Source organism: Scomber japonicus, chromosome 6 (genome assembly GCF_027409825.1).
Source record: "Scomber japonicus isolate fScoJap1 chromosome 6, fScoJap1.pri, whole genome shotgun sequence".
Lineage (NCBI taxonomy): Eukaryota > Metazoa > Chordata > Actinopteri > Scombriformes > Scombridae > Scomber > Scomber japonicus.
The window spans coordinates 3,506,534-3,528,256 of NC_070583.1; the positions used below are offsets into that span (position 1 = coordinate 3,506,534).

At 39.0% G+C, this 21,723-nt stretch overlaps 2 protein-coding genes across 2 annotated transcripts; one reads left to right on the top strand and one right to left on the bottom strand.

Moving 5' to 3' along the window:
• Positions 1-3,603: 3,603 nt before the first annotated feature.
• On the bottom strand, positions 3,604-4,768 carry LOC128360757 (putative nuclease HARBI1). The gene is given in 5 exon segments (XM_053321253.1): positions 3,604-3,878; positions 3,970-4,081; positions 4,147-4,262; positions 4,344-4,462; positions 4,464-4,768. Coding segments are annotated over 5 exon segments (927 nt in total).
• Positions 4,769-10,153: 5,385 nt separating this feature from the next.
• LOC128360654 (Na(+)/H(+) exchange regulatory cofactor NHE-RF3-like) lies at positions 10,154-20,895 on the top strand. Its single transcript, XM_053321138.1, has 10 exons — positions 10,154-10,241; positions 11,464-11,525; positions 11,626-11,837; positions 14,082-14,153; positions 16,692-16,824; positions 18,296-18,432; positions 18,525-18,732; positions 19,978-20,174; positions 20,264-20,407; positions 20,656-20,895. Exons 1-10 carry the CDS (start codon positions 10,228-10,230, stop codon positions 20,686-20,688), a joined length of 1,212 nt encoding a protein of 403 aa, XP_053177113.1. The 5' UTR covers positions 10,154-10,227; the 3' UTR covers positions 20,689-20,895.
• Positions 20,896-21,723: the final 828 nt, after the last annotated feature.

Below are 21,723 nucleotides of genomic sequence, written 5' to 3' on the forward strand. Positions count from 1 at the left end.
TATTGTCGTTTCATTAAAGTCTGTTGACTGTTTAATTGCAACAGTCGTTTTATAGTCATTCATGTGGTCATTATTACTGTCAGGCCTAGTGTTATATTGCTATGCTAATGAAATTGCCATCAGAGCTTTGATGAATAAGTGTATTATTGCTGTTATTGAGATTATAAAAAGTGACCAATAATGTAGCAAAGGTGGTATCATTTAAGTCTGTGATGAGGGTAATATAGTATAGGTCCAATTCCCATTCACCTGTTCCCTCTTCATAATGGCGTGCCCTTCTTTGAAGGATGCTCTGGATGAGGAAGCCCTAATCATCAGACGAGCATTTAGGCGTGAGAGAGTCTTTTGGCTTTTGGAGATGACCATCTCATTGAGAGATATCGATTCTCGGCCGATGGACTGAGATATTTATGTAGGCTGCTGGGGCCAAAAATACAGCACCAGACAGCACGAAGCCAGGCCCTCACTGTTCCACAGATGGTCTGTGTTAAACTGAGGTTCTTTGCAAGTGGGAGCTTCCATTCTGTTGGGGATGCAGAGAACCTCAATAAAGGAACCATATGCCGCACGATAAGATGTGTTTGTCTGGTGCTGAAGTCTCTTGTGCATGTATTCATAACCTTCCTTGGCCACAGAAGACCCCTATACATTAAGGAGGAGTTCTACAAGATTGCAGGTAACATAAATTTCAACTCCATGTCTTTCAGCTCTTTCTTTTTTACTTGAATTCTCACCTCTGCCAGCTCGATTTGCCTCTCAAGGTGTTTAATGTACAGACTCCTGACAGTTTGTGAATTCTGTAAAAGAAATGCCGATTAGCACAGCAGGATTTGTGCATAATGTAGATTTACTTTAGCCAATACTCACAATGTTACTTGGCTGCTTCTGAGGCTGAGCAGCATCTGGGTCCTGTTACACATGTTATTTTCTATTAGCACCAAATCACTGACTTCATATCCATTATGGGCTAAATGAGCAAGACATTTCCACAAAATTGACATGATTCCTCAAGCCTGGAGTCCAGCAACACTGTCTCCTCATCTATGTATCCTGCAGCTGCAGATGTGCCTTCCCCCTGCCGTATACATACAAGAACTTTTATTAGGATTTTGATTTCAATAAAATGAACTAACCGGATCGTCTTCTGGTGGCTCCAATAGAGTGACTGTGTTCCCAGACAGTGCAAGAAAATCCAAAGTCAGACAGTAATATTTTTTTTGATTGTTTTCATGTGCAGTAGTGCTGAACTATATACCTTGTATGAAGCAGTCAGTGTCCATTGCTGGGACACAGTCTGTGACAGTCCCTCCCGGGATCCCCTCCATCACTGGCCTCCCTTTGATAAGGTTGAGTGCCAGCTCCTCTGCTGGGGTCATATCCTGGCTTGGTGGGCCGCCCCCGGCGGTATATATGTCAGACACCTAATCTATTCACCTCATTTGTTCACTGTAATCTAAACTGAAGTTACTTACCAGCTTGCAAAATGTTCTTATATTTAATTTTGACTTGCTGCCAGGACCTCTTCTGGCCAGACAAGTTTGTTCTTAATGAAGGCTAAATCAATGAAATGGACAAAACGCATAACATAGGAAAAACAGAATAAATAGATAACATTGACACACACTGTGGATAATTATTTGCACTTAATTATATTTCCTGAGTAGCATGCACTTTTACTTGCCACATTTAAATCAAAGACTGTTGATTAGTGGGCTTGATTGTAATTATGACCGTTCTAGTGGAGCACTGTGTATTAATTGTACATTTTTGCACTACTTATTGTACGCAAGGGAGGCTTTCTCCCTTTCCTTAATTACAGATCTTGTGTTGCTTTTTTTTCTTATAATTTCTTTAACCTCATCATGAAATTCCATCAGGAGCTGTTGTTCAGCGGCCGTGAAGAATGACGCGCAACACTTTTCCATTTTCCAATCAGTGATTCTGTGATCGATGCCGTGGGTCTACTTGAGAATGCCGTGAACACGCACTTATCCCAACTATCTACACCTGGCTTGACATAGCCGCGCCTTTTCATCCTGGCTCAGCAAACGTGCAACCGATTAAGCCAAGAATGCTCCGGTCAGACTAGATCAAGCTGCGCTTGCTCAGTTATCCTGGATTTCTTTATTCTACTTTTGTGCAATACCCCTCAAAGGGGTATTGCCTTTTAATTATAATTAAAGGACTAAAGAAGTTACGGTCCAAGCCCACTAATCAACAGTTGTACACTTTGACGTTTTAAATGTGGCAAGTAAAAGTGCATGCTACTCAGGAAATATAATTAAGTGCAAACAATTATCCACAGTGTGTGTCAATGTTATCTATTTAATCTGTTTTTCCTATGTTATGTGTTTTGTCTATTTCATTGATCTATCCTTCATTAAGAACAAACTTGTCTGGCCAGAAGAGGTCCTGGCAGCAAGTCAAAATTAAATATAAGAACATTTTGCAAGCTGGTAAGTAACTTCAGTTTAGATTACAGTGAACAAATGAGGTGAATAGATTAGGTGTCTGACATATTGAATGTATGATTTGTAGCAGTAAAAAAAAAAAAAGCCCATACAACTGGCACAGGGGGCTGCCCACCAAGCCAGGATATGACCCCAGTAGAGGAGCTGGCACTCCACCTTAACAAAGGGAGGCCAGTGATGGAGGGGATCCCGGGAAGGATTGTCACAGACTGTTCCAGTAATGGACACTGACTGCTTCAAGGTATTAGTTATTACTGTCTGACTTTGGATTTTCTTGCAGTGTCTGGGACACTGAGTCACTCTATTGGAGCCACCAGAAGACGATCCGGTTAGTTCATTTTATTGAAATCAAAATCCTAATAAAAGTTCTTGTATGTATACGGCAGGGGGAAGGCACATCTGGAGTTGCAGGATGCACTTCTGCAGATGAGGAGACGTGGAAATGTCTTGCTCATTTAGCCCATAATGGATATGAAGTCAGTGATTAGGTGCTAATAGAAAATAACATGTGTAACAGGACCCAGATGCTGCTCAGCCTCAGAAGCAGCCAAGTAACATTGTGAGTATTGGCTAAAGTAAATCTACATTATGCACAAATCCTGCTGTGCTAATCGGCATTTCTTTTACAGAATTCACAAACTGTCAGGAGTCTGTACATTAAACACCTTGAGAGGCAAATCGAGCTGGCAGAGGTGAAAATTCAAGTAAAAAAGAAAGAGCTGAAAGACATGGAGCTTGATTCACAAATGAAGCGCAAGACCCTCAGGAAACTGGACCTGGAGATTGAAAAACTAGAGAGAGAAGTGAGTATGTCAGTGCACACTGTAACCATAACTGTATGCAGTGTATTAATTGTTACTTTTGCCCTCTGTATTCCAGGTTCCAGACAAATGAGGACCGCAAAATAAAATAAAAACTTCAACTGGAAAACATTGTGATGTCCTCCCTCCTTCATGAGTGTGTTTAGTGAAGTGAAAACCACACACTGTGCTACCAATGCCAGACTTATGATCTTTTATAGGTGACTTAAATCCAAACTGAAAAAACTCTCAATGTAATGCTCTCTGACAAGCCTGCCATTTCTATTGTCTGGAAAAATGGCAGCATTTTCCCATTCAACATCAATTGCCACTCAGGGGGCCCTCTCCTTTCTCAGACATGCAGTGTTATGCAGCACTGCGCATGCTGCAACCAGATCACAGGCCCTGTCCGGGGAAAACCTCAGGTAATTCAGGCACTGAAACCAGGATTTTAGAAGGCCAAAGGTCATCTCGATTCGAGCCCTTGTCTTTGCATGACCATGGTTGTAGGCCTGCTGTGGTGAGGTTTGGGGGTCTGCAAAGGGAGTCAATAGGAAGGACTCACAAGCATAGCCTTTGTCTCCCAGCAGCACACCAGAGAATTCACCTGATGATGCAAGATATAATTTATGAAACTACACAGCAGAGTTAAACGCTCATAATGTCCAAGGTGCTTACAAATAAGATGTGTGGCTTACCTTGTGAGAGTCTCTCATAAATTGGACTCACATGAAAGACTCTGTAGTCATGGACTGAGCCAGGTCATTTTGCCTCTACATTGCTGATAAGGCAGTCAGCATCACAGATCATCTGAAACAATAAGATGTAACCATTAAGGTCTATTAATTCGTCACATAACCACAAACCACTCTTACCTGAACATTGATGCTGTGGAAGGATTTTCTGTTAATAAAGTCCTCCTCGTGTTCCCCTGATGGCCGTTTGATTTTTATGTGAGTGCAATCCACTGCACCAATGACATTAGGGAAAGCTGTGACAAAAAATAGTGATTATCCAACTCTGATTACAGTACAATTGGAAACTAAATTTTGCAAGTTGAAATTTATGTTACCTGCAATCTTGTAGAACTCCTCCATAATGTATAGGGGTCTTCTGTGGCCAGCGAAGGTCATAAATATATGCACAAGAGACTTCAGCACCAGACAAACACGTCTTATCGTGCGGCATATTATTGAGGTTCTCTGCATCCCCAACAGAATAAAGGAAGCTCCCACTTGCAAAGAACCTCAGTGTAACACAGACCATCTGTGGAACAGTGAGGGCCTGGCTTCGTGCTGTCTGGTGCTGTATTTTTGGCCCCAGCAGCCTACATAAATATCTCAGTCCATCGGCCGAGAATCGATATCTCTCAATGAGATGGTCATCTCCAAAAGCCAATGGGTCCGACCTGTCCCGGAAGACTCTCTCACGCCTAAATGCTCGTCTGATGATTAGGGTTTCCTCATCCAGCACATCCTCCAAAAAAGGGCACGCCATTATGAAGAGGGAACAGGTGAATGGAAATTAGACCTATATATACTATATTTCCCTCGTCACAGACTTAATTGATACCACCTTTGCAACTTTATTGGTCACTTTTTATAATCTCAATAACAGCAATAATACACATTTATCAAAGCTCTGATGGCAATTTCACAAGCAGTCTTCATTAACATACTGTAGCAATAATAATGTAATAATGATACCACATGAATGACTATAAAGCGACTGTTGCAATTAAACAATCAACAGACTTTAATGAAACAACAATATAGCCTATCTGTAATATTTTAATGCAGGATAATTAAAATGATGCAATATATTTAGAAAGACCATGGAAATGCTGTAAAACCCATTAATTTGTCACAAGATTGACAGTAAAACTGCCAGATGAATCCCTGAGAATAATCTTAGCCTGGTTGTTAGCCTGGTCTGGAGCAGGCTAGCTGTAGTGAATAAATCACCATAGTAACTGGGCCAGGTTAACTTCAACCTGCTTTCATGCAACCGACTTGAGGCTAAATTCAGCTAGGATAACTAACATATCCCGACTTAATCCCTTATCTTGGTTTCGTGCAATACCCCTTAGGCCTCTGGTATTTCCCTCGAGTTAACATGATCAGTGCAGCTGGTACTGATGACACTGATTAGTGCTGACACATGTCAATTTAGAGACACTCAAGACAGATCAAACTGAACCAGTGAAAGACTAAAGGGACTAAAATGATATTTGTCAAGAGAAAATGTAACCTCTTGATGGTCCTAAAGTAAAAGTCAGACAATCAGAATTCATGACCTTAAGTCTCTGATAAAAATCCATCCAGTAATAGTGTATTTCTGTCTGAAAGAGCAATCAACCTCATGGTGGTACCAGATAAACAGTTCATAGGATGCTGCACATGCCTGCAGACCATGACAGTTTATCTAGATACTGATGTAAAACTCTGATCTGCTGCTGGTGCAGGACTGTTGGTGAGTGCTTAAACATACTTAAAAAGTTGCAATCAAACCCTCACATACTGTCTAACTTGTCATGATGATGAATTAATATGATTGTGCTAGAAGTTCTATTTTTGACAGTTTGTTTGCTTCTTTTGATCCATTCGTCAGCTGGATGCCCCTGCATGATCACAACCAGTTTGGAGCCAATCATGGTCCATTATGCAACTTACACAAGAGTGATGTAGAAACATGAAGCCTCTAGTGCACAAACACTGAGAATTAACTTTCCAGTGAAGGAGACATCTCATGTCCGAACAAAAGAAATGTACATGTTGACAGATTCTGGCTTTTTCAGTGAGGAGGAAGTATTTTAACTTGTCAATTGAAAATGTGTGTAAAAACCAAATCAGACACAAATGATTCAAATAAAAGTACAATGATATGTCTGGAGGTTACTTTGAAGTAACTGAAAATACACTACATACACTGTATGCTGTGACCAAGGTGGCAGTTTAGTCAGGACACTTGCACAGTGAGCGCCCTCTACTGGTAATATGTTGTTACAGCATACACTGAATGAAGCCAACATGGCAAGTGGAGTGAAAGATTGGACCTGATCACCAAATTCTTTATTACATTCATACAGAGTCCATGAATTATGCCAATCAGAAGTGGATACTTTACATCTGAAACAATGTGGACAACCTGCTGTTTTTTCTGTGACGGAGCTGGCTGTATTAGTGAGGCTAATTGATGGAGAACATCAGCTTCTCTACCTCAAGACAGTACGTAAAATAGAAGCAGTAAAATAACACATTTCTACAGTATAGCTGTGTATGTTTGGTTGCTGCTGTATACTGTATGAGATCCAGCTTGATTTCAACTGTTTAAATTCAAATTAGATATATCACAGCATTCACTGAGAGGAGTCAGTGGACAGCTGATCTAGGAGGACAAAAGCTTGGAAACAGTAATTGGAGGAGTTTTTGATTAAAATGTGTTGATAGAATTTTAGCCCATGTGGAAAACTATCAATTCAACTCAACTCACAGGGCCAAGATCTACTTCATAGTAAGGCCATATCCTCTAAAGAGAGAGATGATTAATGATTAAGTTGGTGCAAACAAGTTTTAAAGTTTGTTTGAGTGTGCAGAGCAGTTTTCAGTGTTTCAAACTTTTCTCCACATTCCAGCTCATAGATTGGTTTATAATGAAAACTGCAGAGAGCACAAAAGCCTCAAATTGCATGTCTTTAATTAACAGAGTTGCACACACACACACACACACACACACACACACACACACACACACACACACACACACACACACAGACACACACACACACACACACACACACACACAGTTCCCCACAGTAACAACCAGCTTTCATGTATTTTGCTGCTTTTGTTTCTCTAATATTTCACATCTATATTAACATGGCCCAGGCAGGTTTGAGATGTGTTAGATTAACTACTGAAACTTACAATAATGCTCAGATGTCAGTGAACGTAGCTGGCTGCAGCATCACACAGCAGCTAAAACAATAAGAACATCTCCAGACTGAGAAAGCGTAATTAGTGATGAAATTGAGAAAGGAAACACCCCTAATTGTCCTTCATATCTATAATTGTATTTGTGTGAGAAGATGTTCTTTTGTAATGTTGACCAGTTTGTATATGTTGATATGGTGTGTTTGTATGTACTGTATGTGATGTAAGCTTACTTATCCTGAAAAACTTTCAATAAATATAATGTTGGAAAAAAACAATATAACATTCAACAGACAGCATACAAATACTTAAACTGTGTGCTGAGTTCAGGGTTATTGTGGATATGATTGACTCTTCCACCACTATGTGTCACACTGGCACTCAGATCACATCTTTTCTGTAATGCTGGGTAAATGTTTAACTCAAACAGCGGAGGAGGAAGGAGTCACCATCTCACCTGCTGACGGAGTCTTTTATTGTCCCTGTGAGCTGTGAACCTTGTCCACGGTGTCTCACAGTGAGCAGGTAGACACACTCAGGACTCAATGAGGTCCACCACAGGTAAGCTCCCTTTCCTTCTTTACACTCTGCTATATTCACCAACACATGACTCCTCACCATTTGATTATTCAAATGCTTTGTGTTGACATTACTTGCTCTCATAAATTCATGGCGGTGATGGTAAGTGGCTTTAGTGTTGAGCTGCATTTGGAGGTAAGCTCTGTGTTCTGTTTGTCATACCACCACATTATTATGACTTAGGTTGTTTTCCTCCAGGTTAAACATTGTCCCTCCACAGTCTTTGTCTGGATACTTATTGTTCTCAACACTGAAGTGTTATACAATTATTAATAGAGAGCTGTGCAGAGATAGTCCTCCACTGAGAGAGGCTTTTCTATGGAACGTGCTGTGTACTGACTACAGAGCAGGCGAGACACTAAATAGTCTTAAGCTCAGTTATCCTAACTATGATCCTGAAGGTTCTGCAGCAACTGTTCACACAACAGCTGTGGAATCCTATTTCATCCAAGAACATGAGTCTGTTTTAATTGTCAAATAATATATAAATATAACATTCAATACTTTTACTTCAGTAAGATTTACTTTTACTTGTAAGTGAACATATTTTCATTGTTGTATACTGTTGTTTACATTTAGCTCTGTCAGAAACACAGTTAAAACACAGATTGTCAGTAATAAAGATTTAATAGTATAATTATACATCAATGTTAAACTTTGAAGGTAGGACATTTAAATGTAATGGAGTATTTTCACATTGTGGTATAGCTTTCCATATTAGAAAATAAAGATAAACGAATATTTTTTTCCATCTTTCAGACCAGTAGGTAGTAGTTACATATGTATATGAATGTTCACTAATGTATACTATTATTATTAATACAAAAGTAATAATATAAATTATAGAAATTATTTCAGAATTAACACTGAACTGATCAGTGGAGCAACTTCTTATAATTAGCTGACCACATATGACATGTGTTCATCCAGTGTGAACATGCAGAGGAACTTACTCCAGGTGTGTTTCATAGCTCTACTTAGAGCTGTATACAGACTGTTGTTGTGCTCCTTGAGTCTCTGCTGTCTGACTTTACAGATGGCTTCAGGTCTGCATCTCATGTGTCTGGAGAAGCAAATACTGAGACATGCGCCTCTGTTATGTCCAGAGGCCAAAGCAGCAGCTTTATCTCAACCTAATTACTGCTCTGCTATTTGATGTAACACCGAGAAAAAAGATCCAGTCACAAACAGATCTGAGCAAAGCAGTTGGACCAGCCTGTGTCTGCTCACTGAGAGTCAGACTGATCTCAGACAGTCTGTCAGGACTCCTGCTGCTTTTCTTTCATATGATCTATGTTTGCAAACAGCCAGATGGTCTCTTCTCACAAATACAGTAAGTGATCAACATTATGTGTTACATCAGCTGTTACTGCAGGCTTCCATACAAATCCCACTAAGACCAGTGATGAGCCAAATATTTATAGTCTCCAAACTACTTTCATCAGAGCAGTGCTGCTTGTGTTGAAGATCCAAATAAAAAGGTTTTATTTGGACATTTTCACTAGGATGTACTGTATGGCTTTTATTTGTCATCCTATTCTATTTGTCACAAGTTCAGGTGCTCTATTTTTTCTTCTCGTGTTTGTATGATGTTTAGATCTGCACTGATGGAACCATGTAGGCCTTTTGGTGATTGACAGGAGCAGAGTTGTGGTTCAGTCAGTTATGAGCAGTGTTATTAGCCTGTTAGCTGTTGTTTCATGTCATTGAGGGAGTTAACCAGCAACTCAATCCATTACCATCAAGAAAGTGAACACACTTTGTTTTAATGACTTTGGTGGCAGCCACATCTTCTCTGAGCTATGCATTGGTGTGTATTATGCACACACAGTGTATAATGTATATGTGTATGATGATATATACAGTGGATATGTATTTGCCCTCCATGTTTAGGTAGAGAGGGACACACTGATTGTGTTCATGCTGGATTAAAATGAACAAGTCTTACCAGAATCTTGGTATTAAAGGCTTCAGATGTGTGATGCTATTTGCTTTTGTGTCAAATGGAGAAACGTTTTTACATATTCAGTTTGTACTTTGACACAATAAGCCGAGGTGATGATTGTATTTCATTATTTGAGAACACCATGAATGAATGCAACTGTTTCAGCATAACTCTAATGTTAGCTGTGTTGTAAATGTAGCAACGTTCACACAGGCAGCTCATATTAGTGATTTGTTGATATGGAGGAAAATCTGCTGTGTTTTTTAATCTGACCCTAACCCTAACCGTTCATGGAGCTGCAGAGAAAAATGTTTTCATGCAAACTATGTTGGCTGATATTATGCAGCTTTTTGAAAGTGGGAGGTGGCTCCACATTCAGCCTGCAGCCTGCAGTGAGAGGTGGTGTTGGTGTAGCAGCAGCTTCTACACCAAGTTGTGATTATTCATTCATTAATTCATGTCAGTGTTTCTCTGTGTCTCACACAGGCTGCCTGGATGAGATGGAATTCCCACGGTAAGTTCATGTCTTAAAGTTAAAATCTCCCAACAAGCAGATATCTTCTGCTTTTTTAAAGTATCATATCTATGTTTTAACCTATTTCCTACAAATCATACTTTACATTACTGCCAGGGTTAGGCAGCATTTATGTCTTATGTCAACCTCATAGTGCACTGGTAAGTAAATATATGGAGATGAAACATGTTCAAACCAAATCAGTGTTGATAAACTCAAATTACAAAATGTATATTCTTACTTCACTGTCGTACAGTGGTTTTGTTTTTTACTGATCAATGTTTGGATGTATGTCTCCACCCAAAACAATGATGTGAAAGCTTTATTGTTTGCAGTCCAGACACAGTATTCCTGTTAACCTGGATCTCACTGCCACCCATTTCCAGTAGATCATTCCTTCAATAGACAAAGTGCTGCATTGACAGTGTGTTCTGTTCATTGCTATGCACTGATAACAGCAATAACACTAAAGCAGATAAAAGCTGGGCTGTGAGTTTAGATGTGTACAACTCTTATCTGTCCAGATAACTCTGGATACTTTCAGCAGCCTTGACCACAATAATGACATGTTGGCTTCTTAAAGTGATGCTAACACAGGTACTGCTGCCTTGTTTTTGACCACACACGCACTTTATTACTTGTCATTCATTTTATTAATGAGTCAATGTTCCAACTACAGGAATTTCATAACACATAACCCATGTGAGACTTTGAGGTTCCTCATTGTATTCACATATATCATTAAAGTCCGTGTAAAGTAAGAATAAATATGTGTTCTGAGTTTGACATACCACAGAAAAGTATGTTGTTAACCACCCTGCCAAATTTGAATGATTAAAAAAATCAACAAATATATGAAATTAGGTTGTGTGAAAATCAGCCTCTTTCTCTGCTCCCAATACGCTGTGGGAGTGTATGCCGAGTTCACTGAAACCTACACTGACCAGCTGTTTTAGGAAATGACTGAGCCTTTTTTAAAACGAAATGATGAGATGAGATTTTTGTCTTCAACCAATAAAAGGCCACCAACTACATGTTTCTGTCCAGCATATTTTAAAATGGTTGGCAGTGATGAAGTGTTTATGATTTATAGGAAATGAAGACTAACATGTAGAAACAGTGGTATGGTCCTTTAAAAAGGTTATACCACAGTGCAGATAAAAATATGAAGGGCATCATTTGAACTGTATTTAACCCCCCTGCTGTGTTGTCCTCTCTGTAGTTTTACCTTCAATCCAAAGGAAGGGATTGATAATCCAGCTCTAGTCATCGCTGATGATCCTGGTAAGGTTACATTTCAACCTATGAACTTTCCAAAATCCTTTTCTATAGTGATCCATCAGCATCCTGTTGTTGAAGGTGTTGTTTGTATAAATGTGTCCAGAGCCGGACCACAGCCGGACACCCAGACTGTGCCAGCTGAAGCGTCTGGAGGGACAGAGCTTTGGCTTCTACCTGCAGGTAGTGAAGAACGGCCAAGGCTTTGAGATCAGACGTACGGAGCCATGGAGCCCTGCAGAGCACAGCGGACTAAGAGAGGGAGACAGACTGCTGGAGGTCAATGATGAATATGTGGGAAACATGGACTTCTACAGGGTTAGTGTTCATTATTCTATATAATAATCCATCAGCGTGTAGACTCTGCTAGACACATTTCCATGAAGTCTTGTGTGGATGTTCATGGACTCTACAGGATCACTTCTACTGTCTCTGGTGACTCACTTGTCCACATAAACAATTAGCACAAAGTCAAAGTACACACTCCTTATAACATTTCAAATGAGTTGCACAGCTTCTGTCCAGTACACCATAATGTTTCATTTTGCTGTCTCAGCTTCTACACTTAATCTTAGCTGCTATAAAATGATAAGTGAAATATTGACCATAAATCAACAGTATATAAACTTATAATCATCTTTTTATCTTAACATTAGCAAATGATGCACACTTTTTTGCTGACTGATGTAAACAAAGACTAATCACTCCCATTAACTGACGTGTGAATAACCCCAACCACGTGTTTTGTAAGGTGAGGTGCTGGGTTGCATGGTGAAGCTTAAGGAAGACAAACATCACCCCAGCAGGATGGTGTGATGGAAAAATAGGCAGCCTTTTATTTGCAGTCAGAGGAAAAAACAAATAAATATGAATCCATGTTGCATTAAAAAATTACATTTCCTAACATTCAGACCATACGACCAACACTGACACAGCTAAATGAAATGCTGACATTATATATATCATTAGACACACCTGTGCTTTATAAGTCCACATGTTTTGTAACCTGGCAGGACGACAGGTTAGTGAAAGCACACTGTGAGGATAATATGTTACAGAAATGACTGGATTTTAGTTAAGGATCAGACAGTTCTTACTTGTGTTATTTAAGGTAGCGTCTTCAGCCTCGTGTCAATGCAGTGGTGGAAAGAAACTATGTACATTTATTTAAATAATACCTTCAAGTACAGTTCTGAGTTTTCCATTTCATGCATTTTATTTATACTTCTTCTCCACTACATGTCAGAGGAAAGATTATTCTTTTCACTTCACCAGATTTATTTAGCAGTTGTGGTTACTGAGTACTTCCTGGTCAAGATTTTACAGAGAACCTATGATGAGTTTATAAAATGAGTATATTAAGTAGTTAAAATAAGCTACAACTTGACTAATTACAATATTAAAATGCTTACATACAACAACAATAAATGTGTGTCTCAATGTTGATATCTTGATTGATTGATTGATTGATTGAAAAAGTAAACAACAATTTAAAATCACATGAAAACACAAAAATAAATGCAATAAGTCTTCATGTGAAAACACCACGTGTATAGAACAGTTGTCATCATACAGTTTATCTGTAGACATGACTGTGAGATGACATGATGTGTGTTATACCTGTGACAGAAACTACCATATTAGATTCAGTGTTCAGTGTGTATTATCCCATGTGGAGTTTAATCTAGCCTCATGATAATTATTATTGTTAATACATTTTGTTGCCAATACTTGTGTCTCCATGTCCTGTCAGAACTGTTACAAGCTGATGTTGGAGAACTCATGGACGAGTCAGCAAAGTGCAACTTAAGATAAAATTGTAATAATAATAATAATAATAATAATATAATATTGTGACTATACCTTTATATTGTGACCATACCTTTATATTGTGACTATACCTTTATATTGTGACTATACCTTTATATTGTGACTATACCTTTATATTGTGACCATACCTTTATATTGTGACTATACCTTTATATTTTGACTATACCTTTATAATGTGATCATACCTTTATATTGTGACTATACTTTTATAATGTGACCATACCTTTATAATGTGACCATATCTTTATATTGTGACTATACCTTTATAATGTGACCATACCTTTATAATGTGACTATACCTTTATAATGTGACCATACCTTTATAATGTGACCATACCTTTATAATGCTGCCCCTTTCTTTACAGGAGGTCAGTAGGTCAAAGCACACCAGGCAACATTTAATGTGTGATGATGAGACAGAAACAGTGGACCTTACAGCATCTTTAAATCCCACTATTCATCCTCTCATGACTGCTGTACTGAGCAGGTTAATAAATGTAGACAGGCAGGACTGAGCACTGACCCATGTGACTTCCAGTAAGTGAAAGAAAAGACAGATTGCTGGCAGCTACTTGTCATTTAGGAAGAAATGTATCTGGATAGTTAGGGAACAGAGTCTGACAGGTATTAGTGATGAAAATGGAGAAGGGTAGATGCCATTGACATTCATTTATTAGATCATTTTTACTATCATATATATTTTATCTCTCTGTGTCTAATTTGACTTGATAGGTGGTGAGGAAGATCCAGGCATGTGGCTTACATCTATTTCTCCTGGTGCTGAGGCCAGACGAGTATGAGCAGGTATGCACACTTACATTATCTGGTTCACACGCACATATCTGCAGTAATTTTCCTTATTGTGCAGTGTCATACAGATGTCAGACTTCAAAATATAACTGAAGTCTGTTTTAATCATGATGCATGATATTTTTTGGGGTTGTTTTACCTCCACACATCAACACATTCAAGTTCACACCAGTAACATGATTAACATGTTGCACATGTAGGTTAGGATTGCAGTATATATTCTCCTATCAGCAGAAGCACATCTGAAACCAGTAACATTCACTATTGCTCAGTTTCATTCCTTTCTCATGTGCACAGTGCTGACACTAATAAAGACTCACAGTTGTAACTGCCAAAGCAGCTGTGTTTCCTCTCTGCAGTCTGTTACATATTCAGCCCTTAGATACTGTTCAGATTCCAACTCCTAATTAGTCTCTACACCAACTCTCATTCATAAATCCCCCATTAGTTATTAATAAATAAATACTTCTTTATAAAGTCTGTGTAAAGTAAGAATAAATGTGTTCTGACTTTGACATACCACAGAAAAGTGTGTTGTTAACCACCTTGCCAAATTTGAAAGATTAAAAAAATCGCCAAATATATGAAATTAGGCTTCAAAGTTGTGTACAACTCAACCTCATTCTCTGCTACTAAACGCTGTGGGAGTGCCCGCCGAGTTTGCTGTAACCCCGCCCCCTACCAAGTGTCACCTGTCAATCAAAGTCACCACCTCTACCAGAAACATGGACGCTACGTCTTGGAGCTTTCTGCTGCTAGCTCAGCGGCTGGCCCGGCGGCTAGCTCGGCGGCTAGCTCGAAGCTAACTGTAGACCAGGGGACGGCAACCTTAGGCACGTGTGCCACGTTTGGCACGCCGCAGCATAGTCATTGGCAAACTGGCAAAAGCAGTATACCCTATCGACAGCATTTAAAATCACCTGTTAACCATGGCACCTGCTCTATGCGTGGCCTGTCTTCTTTAGTTAGACTGACAGCACGCCCTCCCACCCACATTGCCCACAGTGCTGGTCGTGCCGCTGTCCTACACACATCTCCCACAGAGGGCCCCCGTTCAGATAGGTAGCTGATGGCAACACCGCTACACCTATTTACACAGTTTGGTGTCGGTCCGGGGCGAGGGGTGTGATGCGATCGGTCTAATAAGCGGAAACACAAAGCTATAAGGACGCTTTGCTCTCAAACACACACACATGCGTGCAGTCACTCTCTAGTGCGTGCTCTTGCTCGCTCACTCACCCCAGTCACTCACACCAGATTCCGGGAAATTGGATCTTATTTGTGGGCGTCAAGGAGCCGCTATCAATATGCAGGAGAGTTGGCATGTCTGTAACATCGACTGTAATGATGTGAGCATCTGCACTTGAACTATAGCGTCCTGTAAACAGCAGTGTCAAGCACGAGCTGCGCGCTCCAGCTGTCTGCAATTAAATACTGATGAGCTGTTACTGCTGAACGATGTACAGAGAAATAAAAAGAAAAGCAGAAAGGTTCACAGGCAGGTGGTGATTCAGTGTGTTGAACAGATGTATTTCAGACATTAGTTGCTGTGATGTTTCAGTTTTTACAGACCGAACTGACCAGCAGCACATGTTGAAACGTGGTGTGTAAAAATGCACCGCTGCAGCATTCTGATATAATATGCATTTTTTGTTTGATGCACTGATGCACTGTTTTGACATTTCCTCCCAATGCAATATGTTTTAAATGAGTTACTGAAAGCAGTGTTTTGAAAATGGGATCCATAGCTACATAATTCCTAAACCCTCGTTGTAAATAATGGAAAAATATCTTTAAAATGTTCTTCCATGTGGCCTATATGGATGTTTTTGTATTTTGTATCATAATTTAACTTAAGGTTTTAACTTATTTTGATTATGGCACACTCATTAACAAAAAGATTAAAACTGGCACTCTATGTCAAAAAGGTTGCCTTCCCCTGCTGTAGACTGTAGTAGTAGTAGTGTGTGCTGAATGTATTTATACTTCTACAACAGCAGGGGCGGGTTTATGATTTTCAGACCCGCCCACTAAATCATGAACACAAAAATGTTGAAACATAGTTTGTGAAGCCTAGCTCCACAATTCAAATCAAAATGGTTGAAATGCTTTTTACACCTTTTTTAGAAATCCATTTATGAGCTATTTAATGTGTTTAGAAGAAAATGACTGAATTCACTTTACATGGTCTTTAATCTTATGGGGGGTTAGGGGGGAGGGGGGGGGGGGGGGTACATTAAAAAACACTATTTTATGGTCCAGGAGAATATTTAATAGAATATGATGAATACAACATGTTTGAATGCTGATTTGTTTTATTTTGAAAAAATAATGTGTACATTTTCAAATATAAAGATAGGTATCAGCTGCACAAAAATAAAAAATTCTGCTTCTTATTTCCATTTTTGTATATTTGGGGTGACATTAGGAAAAGTCTAAAAGGAATGTTTGATGATGTTTCTACAGCTCTACAGTGCACTTGTTCTTATTCAGTTTGATTCTTTTGACTCTTCAGTGAATGTCTCTCTACAGGCAGTGTGTATGGGTGTGGACCTGCAGACACTGGCTACAGCCACCAAAGGGGGGCACTGCTCCAGGCCCAGACTGTGTCACATCAGCAGACACCCAGAGCAAGGTGTGGGGATGAGCATCATCTCAGTGGAAGGTACCAACACCCTGCTGTCACTGTTACTCATTAACAGCTTCTCAGAGATCCTGGGGCTTGATGGGTTTTACTTATTACACCAGAAGAGCCAATGAGCACTCACAATGCTGTGATGCTCCACTGATCATTCATGATTCATTCACTTTTTCATCTCTGTTCACCATAAGAATACACTGTAAATATGTTGATACTGTGCTTAGTTAGAAGCTGGACATTTGGATTACCACAGGATAACATTTTACTTTCACACAACTCCTCTTAAAAGTTAGATTGTATGTTTTCAGTATGTTTTTTTAAATCATGAGAATACAGATAGAGTGAGAATAAAATGCCCCTGATATAGATTATTGCTTTGTTTTTGTTTGTTTGTTGCTGTTGTTTTTTTGACCATCTATCTTTCTCCCTCTATCCCTTATTTCTCTAACACCTGACTCCAGCTCTGTACTAAACACAGGCATGGCATAGATATAAATCTTCTCATCTTACTCTCAGAAGGAAGCAAATATTACCCAAAATATTGACTTCTTTAAACTCATCCTCTTTGCTCTCTTCTCCAAACATACACAGTGACACAGAGCACAGCCACACTCCTCTTCATCCTCTTCTAGCATCTCTACTTATACATGCTCATAAATTCTGCACCCTCATAAACCCTCTATTACAACATCCTCTAATGAACATTCACAGCTGGAGCCTGCTGGTTTTAAATGTCAGTGGGAAACAGCTCCTCCTGCTGGTTGAAGAAAGTTTAAGACACACATGCAAGCATGCACGCACGCACGCACGCACGCACACACACACACACACACACAGAAACACAAACTAAAGACATGTGCAACCTCCCTTTCAGTTAGCTCTGAGTGTTACTGATATCTATATATATGTTTTAATAACTGGAAGGGCTTTCCCAAATGTCATTAATAAACATTTCCTCTTGTCTAGCGGTTTCAAACTGTGCAGATAGTTTTTCTTTTTTTGTTTTGTTCAACAACATCTTATTTCAGATCAGATTACTGTCAACAGTTTTCATTGGAACTATTTCTCACAGTGAGGTGTGCAGATAGTAAAAGACACACTGACTCTGGTTAACAGTTGAAATGTTTTAAAATCCTGTGAGCAGCACAAACTAAAGTCCTTTCCTCTACTGTGTTCAGTGGAGGCAGGTATTTTAAAACCTGGACTAACTTTCTATAAAATTGAACAGAGCTATTAGTAATATATCAATATAGTACATTTGTCATAGTGCAGACAGTAGTGTCTGATAATGTCCCTTACATCTCCACACATGGATGTGTTGATTCAACTCTAAACTAAAATCACATCAGTAAGCAGACTGATTATTAGCAGACAGCAGAGAATTACGTTGTCTGTAAACTTATCTTGTTAGAAACTGTTTCTATAACAACAGTTTTATACAAGCCACAGCTGCTGATATAGATGATTATGATAATAGTATCAGATGTGTCACCAGGTCAGAAAAGCCAGTACATGGTGAGCACAGTGACTGATGGTCCAGCAGAGAGAGCCGGTGTCTGCAGTGGAGACAGACTGATCTGGATCAACGGCATCATGACGACCACGCTCTCACTCTCCTCTCTCAACAGAACTGTATGAATTGAGTTTTCCTTTAAATCTAATGAACTGACAGTCAATTGTGTTTGCTGAAGTGTGTGTAACTCCTGCATGTATTTGCTTCTCAGCTGAAGAAGAGCTCAGACTCAGTGACAGTGCTGGTCATTGACAGTGAGAGCAAGTGTTGCTACATAAGGAGGAAGATGCCCATCCTTCCTGTGCTGGCAGAGTTCAGCAGCCTCCCTCACACAGTCAAGACTTTGCATCTGGTGAAAGGAAGTGACGGGTACGGCTTCCTGCTGAGGCAAGAGAAGCTGCAGGTCACACGACAGATAGGTGAGAGATACACTGATGGAAACACGACGAGATGATCACATCCATCTCCTCGTACAGCTCTCACATCATTTATACAGTCATATGTCATACACTCTAACAATCATCAGGTATTATAAAGTCTTAAAAAGCTTCAATGTAAGTTTCTTTGTATGTGTTTGCTGTTGGGAGACATTGAATTGAAAGTGAATACAAATAAATTGAAATAAATAAAAATCATTTTTCAGTTTTGTGGCTGAATTTCTCAGTTTGAGTTCTGAATCTCAGTAGACTGTCCACTTTACTGAGAAGTCTTAAAAACCTTGAATTCAGTTTCCAAAAAAGAAAAAAAACCCGTAATATTGGAAGTATTGGAAGGTATTAAAAGGTGTGGAATATTTCTCATTTCCTGCTGTAGAAAGTAATATTAGCTATGGCCAACAACAACAACAACAATAACATTTTATATATGTGTATATGTGTGTGTATGTGTAGGGAGATTTTTTTCCATTATTATGACACATTAAATCCCAGTTTCAGTTCAGCACCATCAGACCTGCAGCAAAGAAAAACTTTATTTTGTAATTGCTTAATCATCCCTCACATTTCTGCCACTTACCACGGTTTAGCTTAATAGATTACTTATATAAATAGGAATTATTGTTTTACAACTGACAGAACTGACATGAACATGATGTAAGTAATACATGTCAGTAAATTCATGTACTTCATGTATAATTGTTATATACCAATGATTAATATTTAATTGTTTATCTTATAAACTCATATTCAATGTGTTCAACTGCAGACATCCTGCTCAGACACAGTCACTAAACATTTTAACCATGTATGAGTATGTTATCTGAGAATTTTTTGAACATTGTCTGAAAGTTGTCAAAAGAAAAAACCCAATCAAAGTTAAACTGACATCCTGAATGTGATCAGACCAGCTGGACGTTTTCCCTGAATGTTCCATCACCTTCTGATGTAGTTACCATCATGCAGAGTGTTATGTATTCATATATGTAGCTACACCTACACATTGCATCAATCGTAATACATTTTAGTGTGCAATAAACCTTTCTATAGTTTGCATATCATCAGTGCTTGTTCAGTTCATTATGTTGTCTCTAATGTTCCATGTCAGAATAATGTTTTATTGTAAAGTTTGAAGCTCTGTATAGTATCTAGAGGACCTGTGTTAGTCTTAAATACTCAATCTATCTCTCATTGCATCTGAATTTGTGTTGATTTCTGTCCTGGTCCCAGTTCATGTGCTGCGGGAGGTGGATGTGGGGAGTCCAGCTGAGGAGGCAGGGATGGAGGATGGAGACCTGCTGCTGGGAGTTAACGGGGAACCTGTGGAGACCATGGAGCATGAGGACATTGTGAAAAAGATCAAACAGAGTGGTGATGAAGTCAGCCTCTTCTCTATATCAATACCAGGAAGAGACTTTTACAGAGGGGTCAGTACGCTCAGACACTTGGGATCATTTCATCACACAGATAGTGTATCATGATGTGCCTTTAACTTCTCCGTGTGTTTCCTGTGCAGTTAGACATTTCTCCACTGTTGTTCCATGAAGAATTTACAGTCCAGGATGAGAGGAAGCAGGCTGTGTCCCACTGCAATAAGAGCCAGAGTGGAACTTCACTAAGACACTATGTTCCCAATCAGACAGGAAGCTTCACCACACAGGTACCATTCATTACATGGTCTACATACTCTACCCAGTACCAGTACCAGTACCAGCACCAGCACCAGTACCAGTACCAGAGTGACTGTTGTACTGATGCAGTTAGTGTTGTGGACATGTACATTATATTGCATTTATACTGAAAAAGAGCTGAGTTTGCAATAAATGACAACAGGCAGATTACAAAATAGGCTTCTTACTAAAATATGCTCAAATATATGAAAACATTGTCCTGTTGTGTGTTTTTCAGCTGTCACAGAGATCAAGTGATGTTTTCTTGTGATGGAAGACTGCAGATCAGCTGAACACAAATAACCAAATCCATCAGCTGACAGAGGACAGCGAGGACCTCAGGGTGAAAAACACTAATGATGTCATTGAAGACTCATGCAGTCAAATGCATGAGATTATTATTCATATTTAATGTTTTTGTGACATAATTTGAGATTATTTCTCAACATATAAATGTTTGTACAGCTGTATGTGTAGATAGAGCTATATATATATACATATATATATATATATATATATATATATTGTGTGTTTATTTTTAGTTGATCCATAGTGTGTCACATCAGTACTGGTGTCAATGGATGTATGTGACATGTTGATTTTATTAAGATACAAAGTTTAGATTGTGTATCTTAGGGTTTAAATATGAGTAGTTCAGATACTACTGATGTCCCTTAAATGTATTTCTATTGTAATATGTTGTGTGCACTATCAGACAACCAGGTTTGGCATTCTTTAAACGTCACATTTAATCTTCATTATTTTCCAGATGGTTCCTTTTGCCTTCACACGTTCCAAAACGACAACTGTCAGCTGGTTACCTAATCATGTACTCTGATGTACAGTGCTTGGGAGCAGAGTTTAATAGATACATTTATGTACTGTATATACTGCAAGTTTTATTCAAATTACAATGCATCTGATTAAAACATCAAATATACAAACATTGTTTAGGACAGCAAATTATATGAATCCGAATAGTCAAGTAGTTGCTGAGTTGTGGTTAGTCTCTCACACAAAGTTTGTCAGTTATTACTCTACAATTTTTTTTCAAAATGAGCATCATTTGATTCAAGTACTTCATTCCAACACAAAATAAAACATATAGGAAACTACTTTATCTACACAGAGTTCATAGAGGCGATGGGGAGGGAGAGTGACAACTTGTACCGCTGCTAGCTGTGCTCATTCCTGAGAAAAGTCCCATTCAGTTTCCAATAGACACACACAGCATGCCTCACTTCAATTTATCAGCTTTCTTCACACAGTTCTTGTTGAATGGGTACAAGATGATCCATTGTAACAC

Coding starts and splice junctions, on each gene's coding strand:
- LOC128360654 (XM_053321138.1), top strand. Junction 18,433..18,524: donor TCTCCTCTCTCAACAGAACT/GTATGAATTGAG, acceptor TTTGCTTCTCAG/CTGAAGAAGAGCTCAGACTC. Junction 20,408..20,655: donor CAGGAAGCTTCACCACACAG/GTACCATTCATT, acceptor TGTGTTTTTCAG/CTGTCACAGAGATCAAGTGA.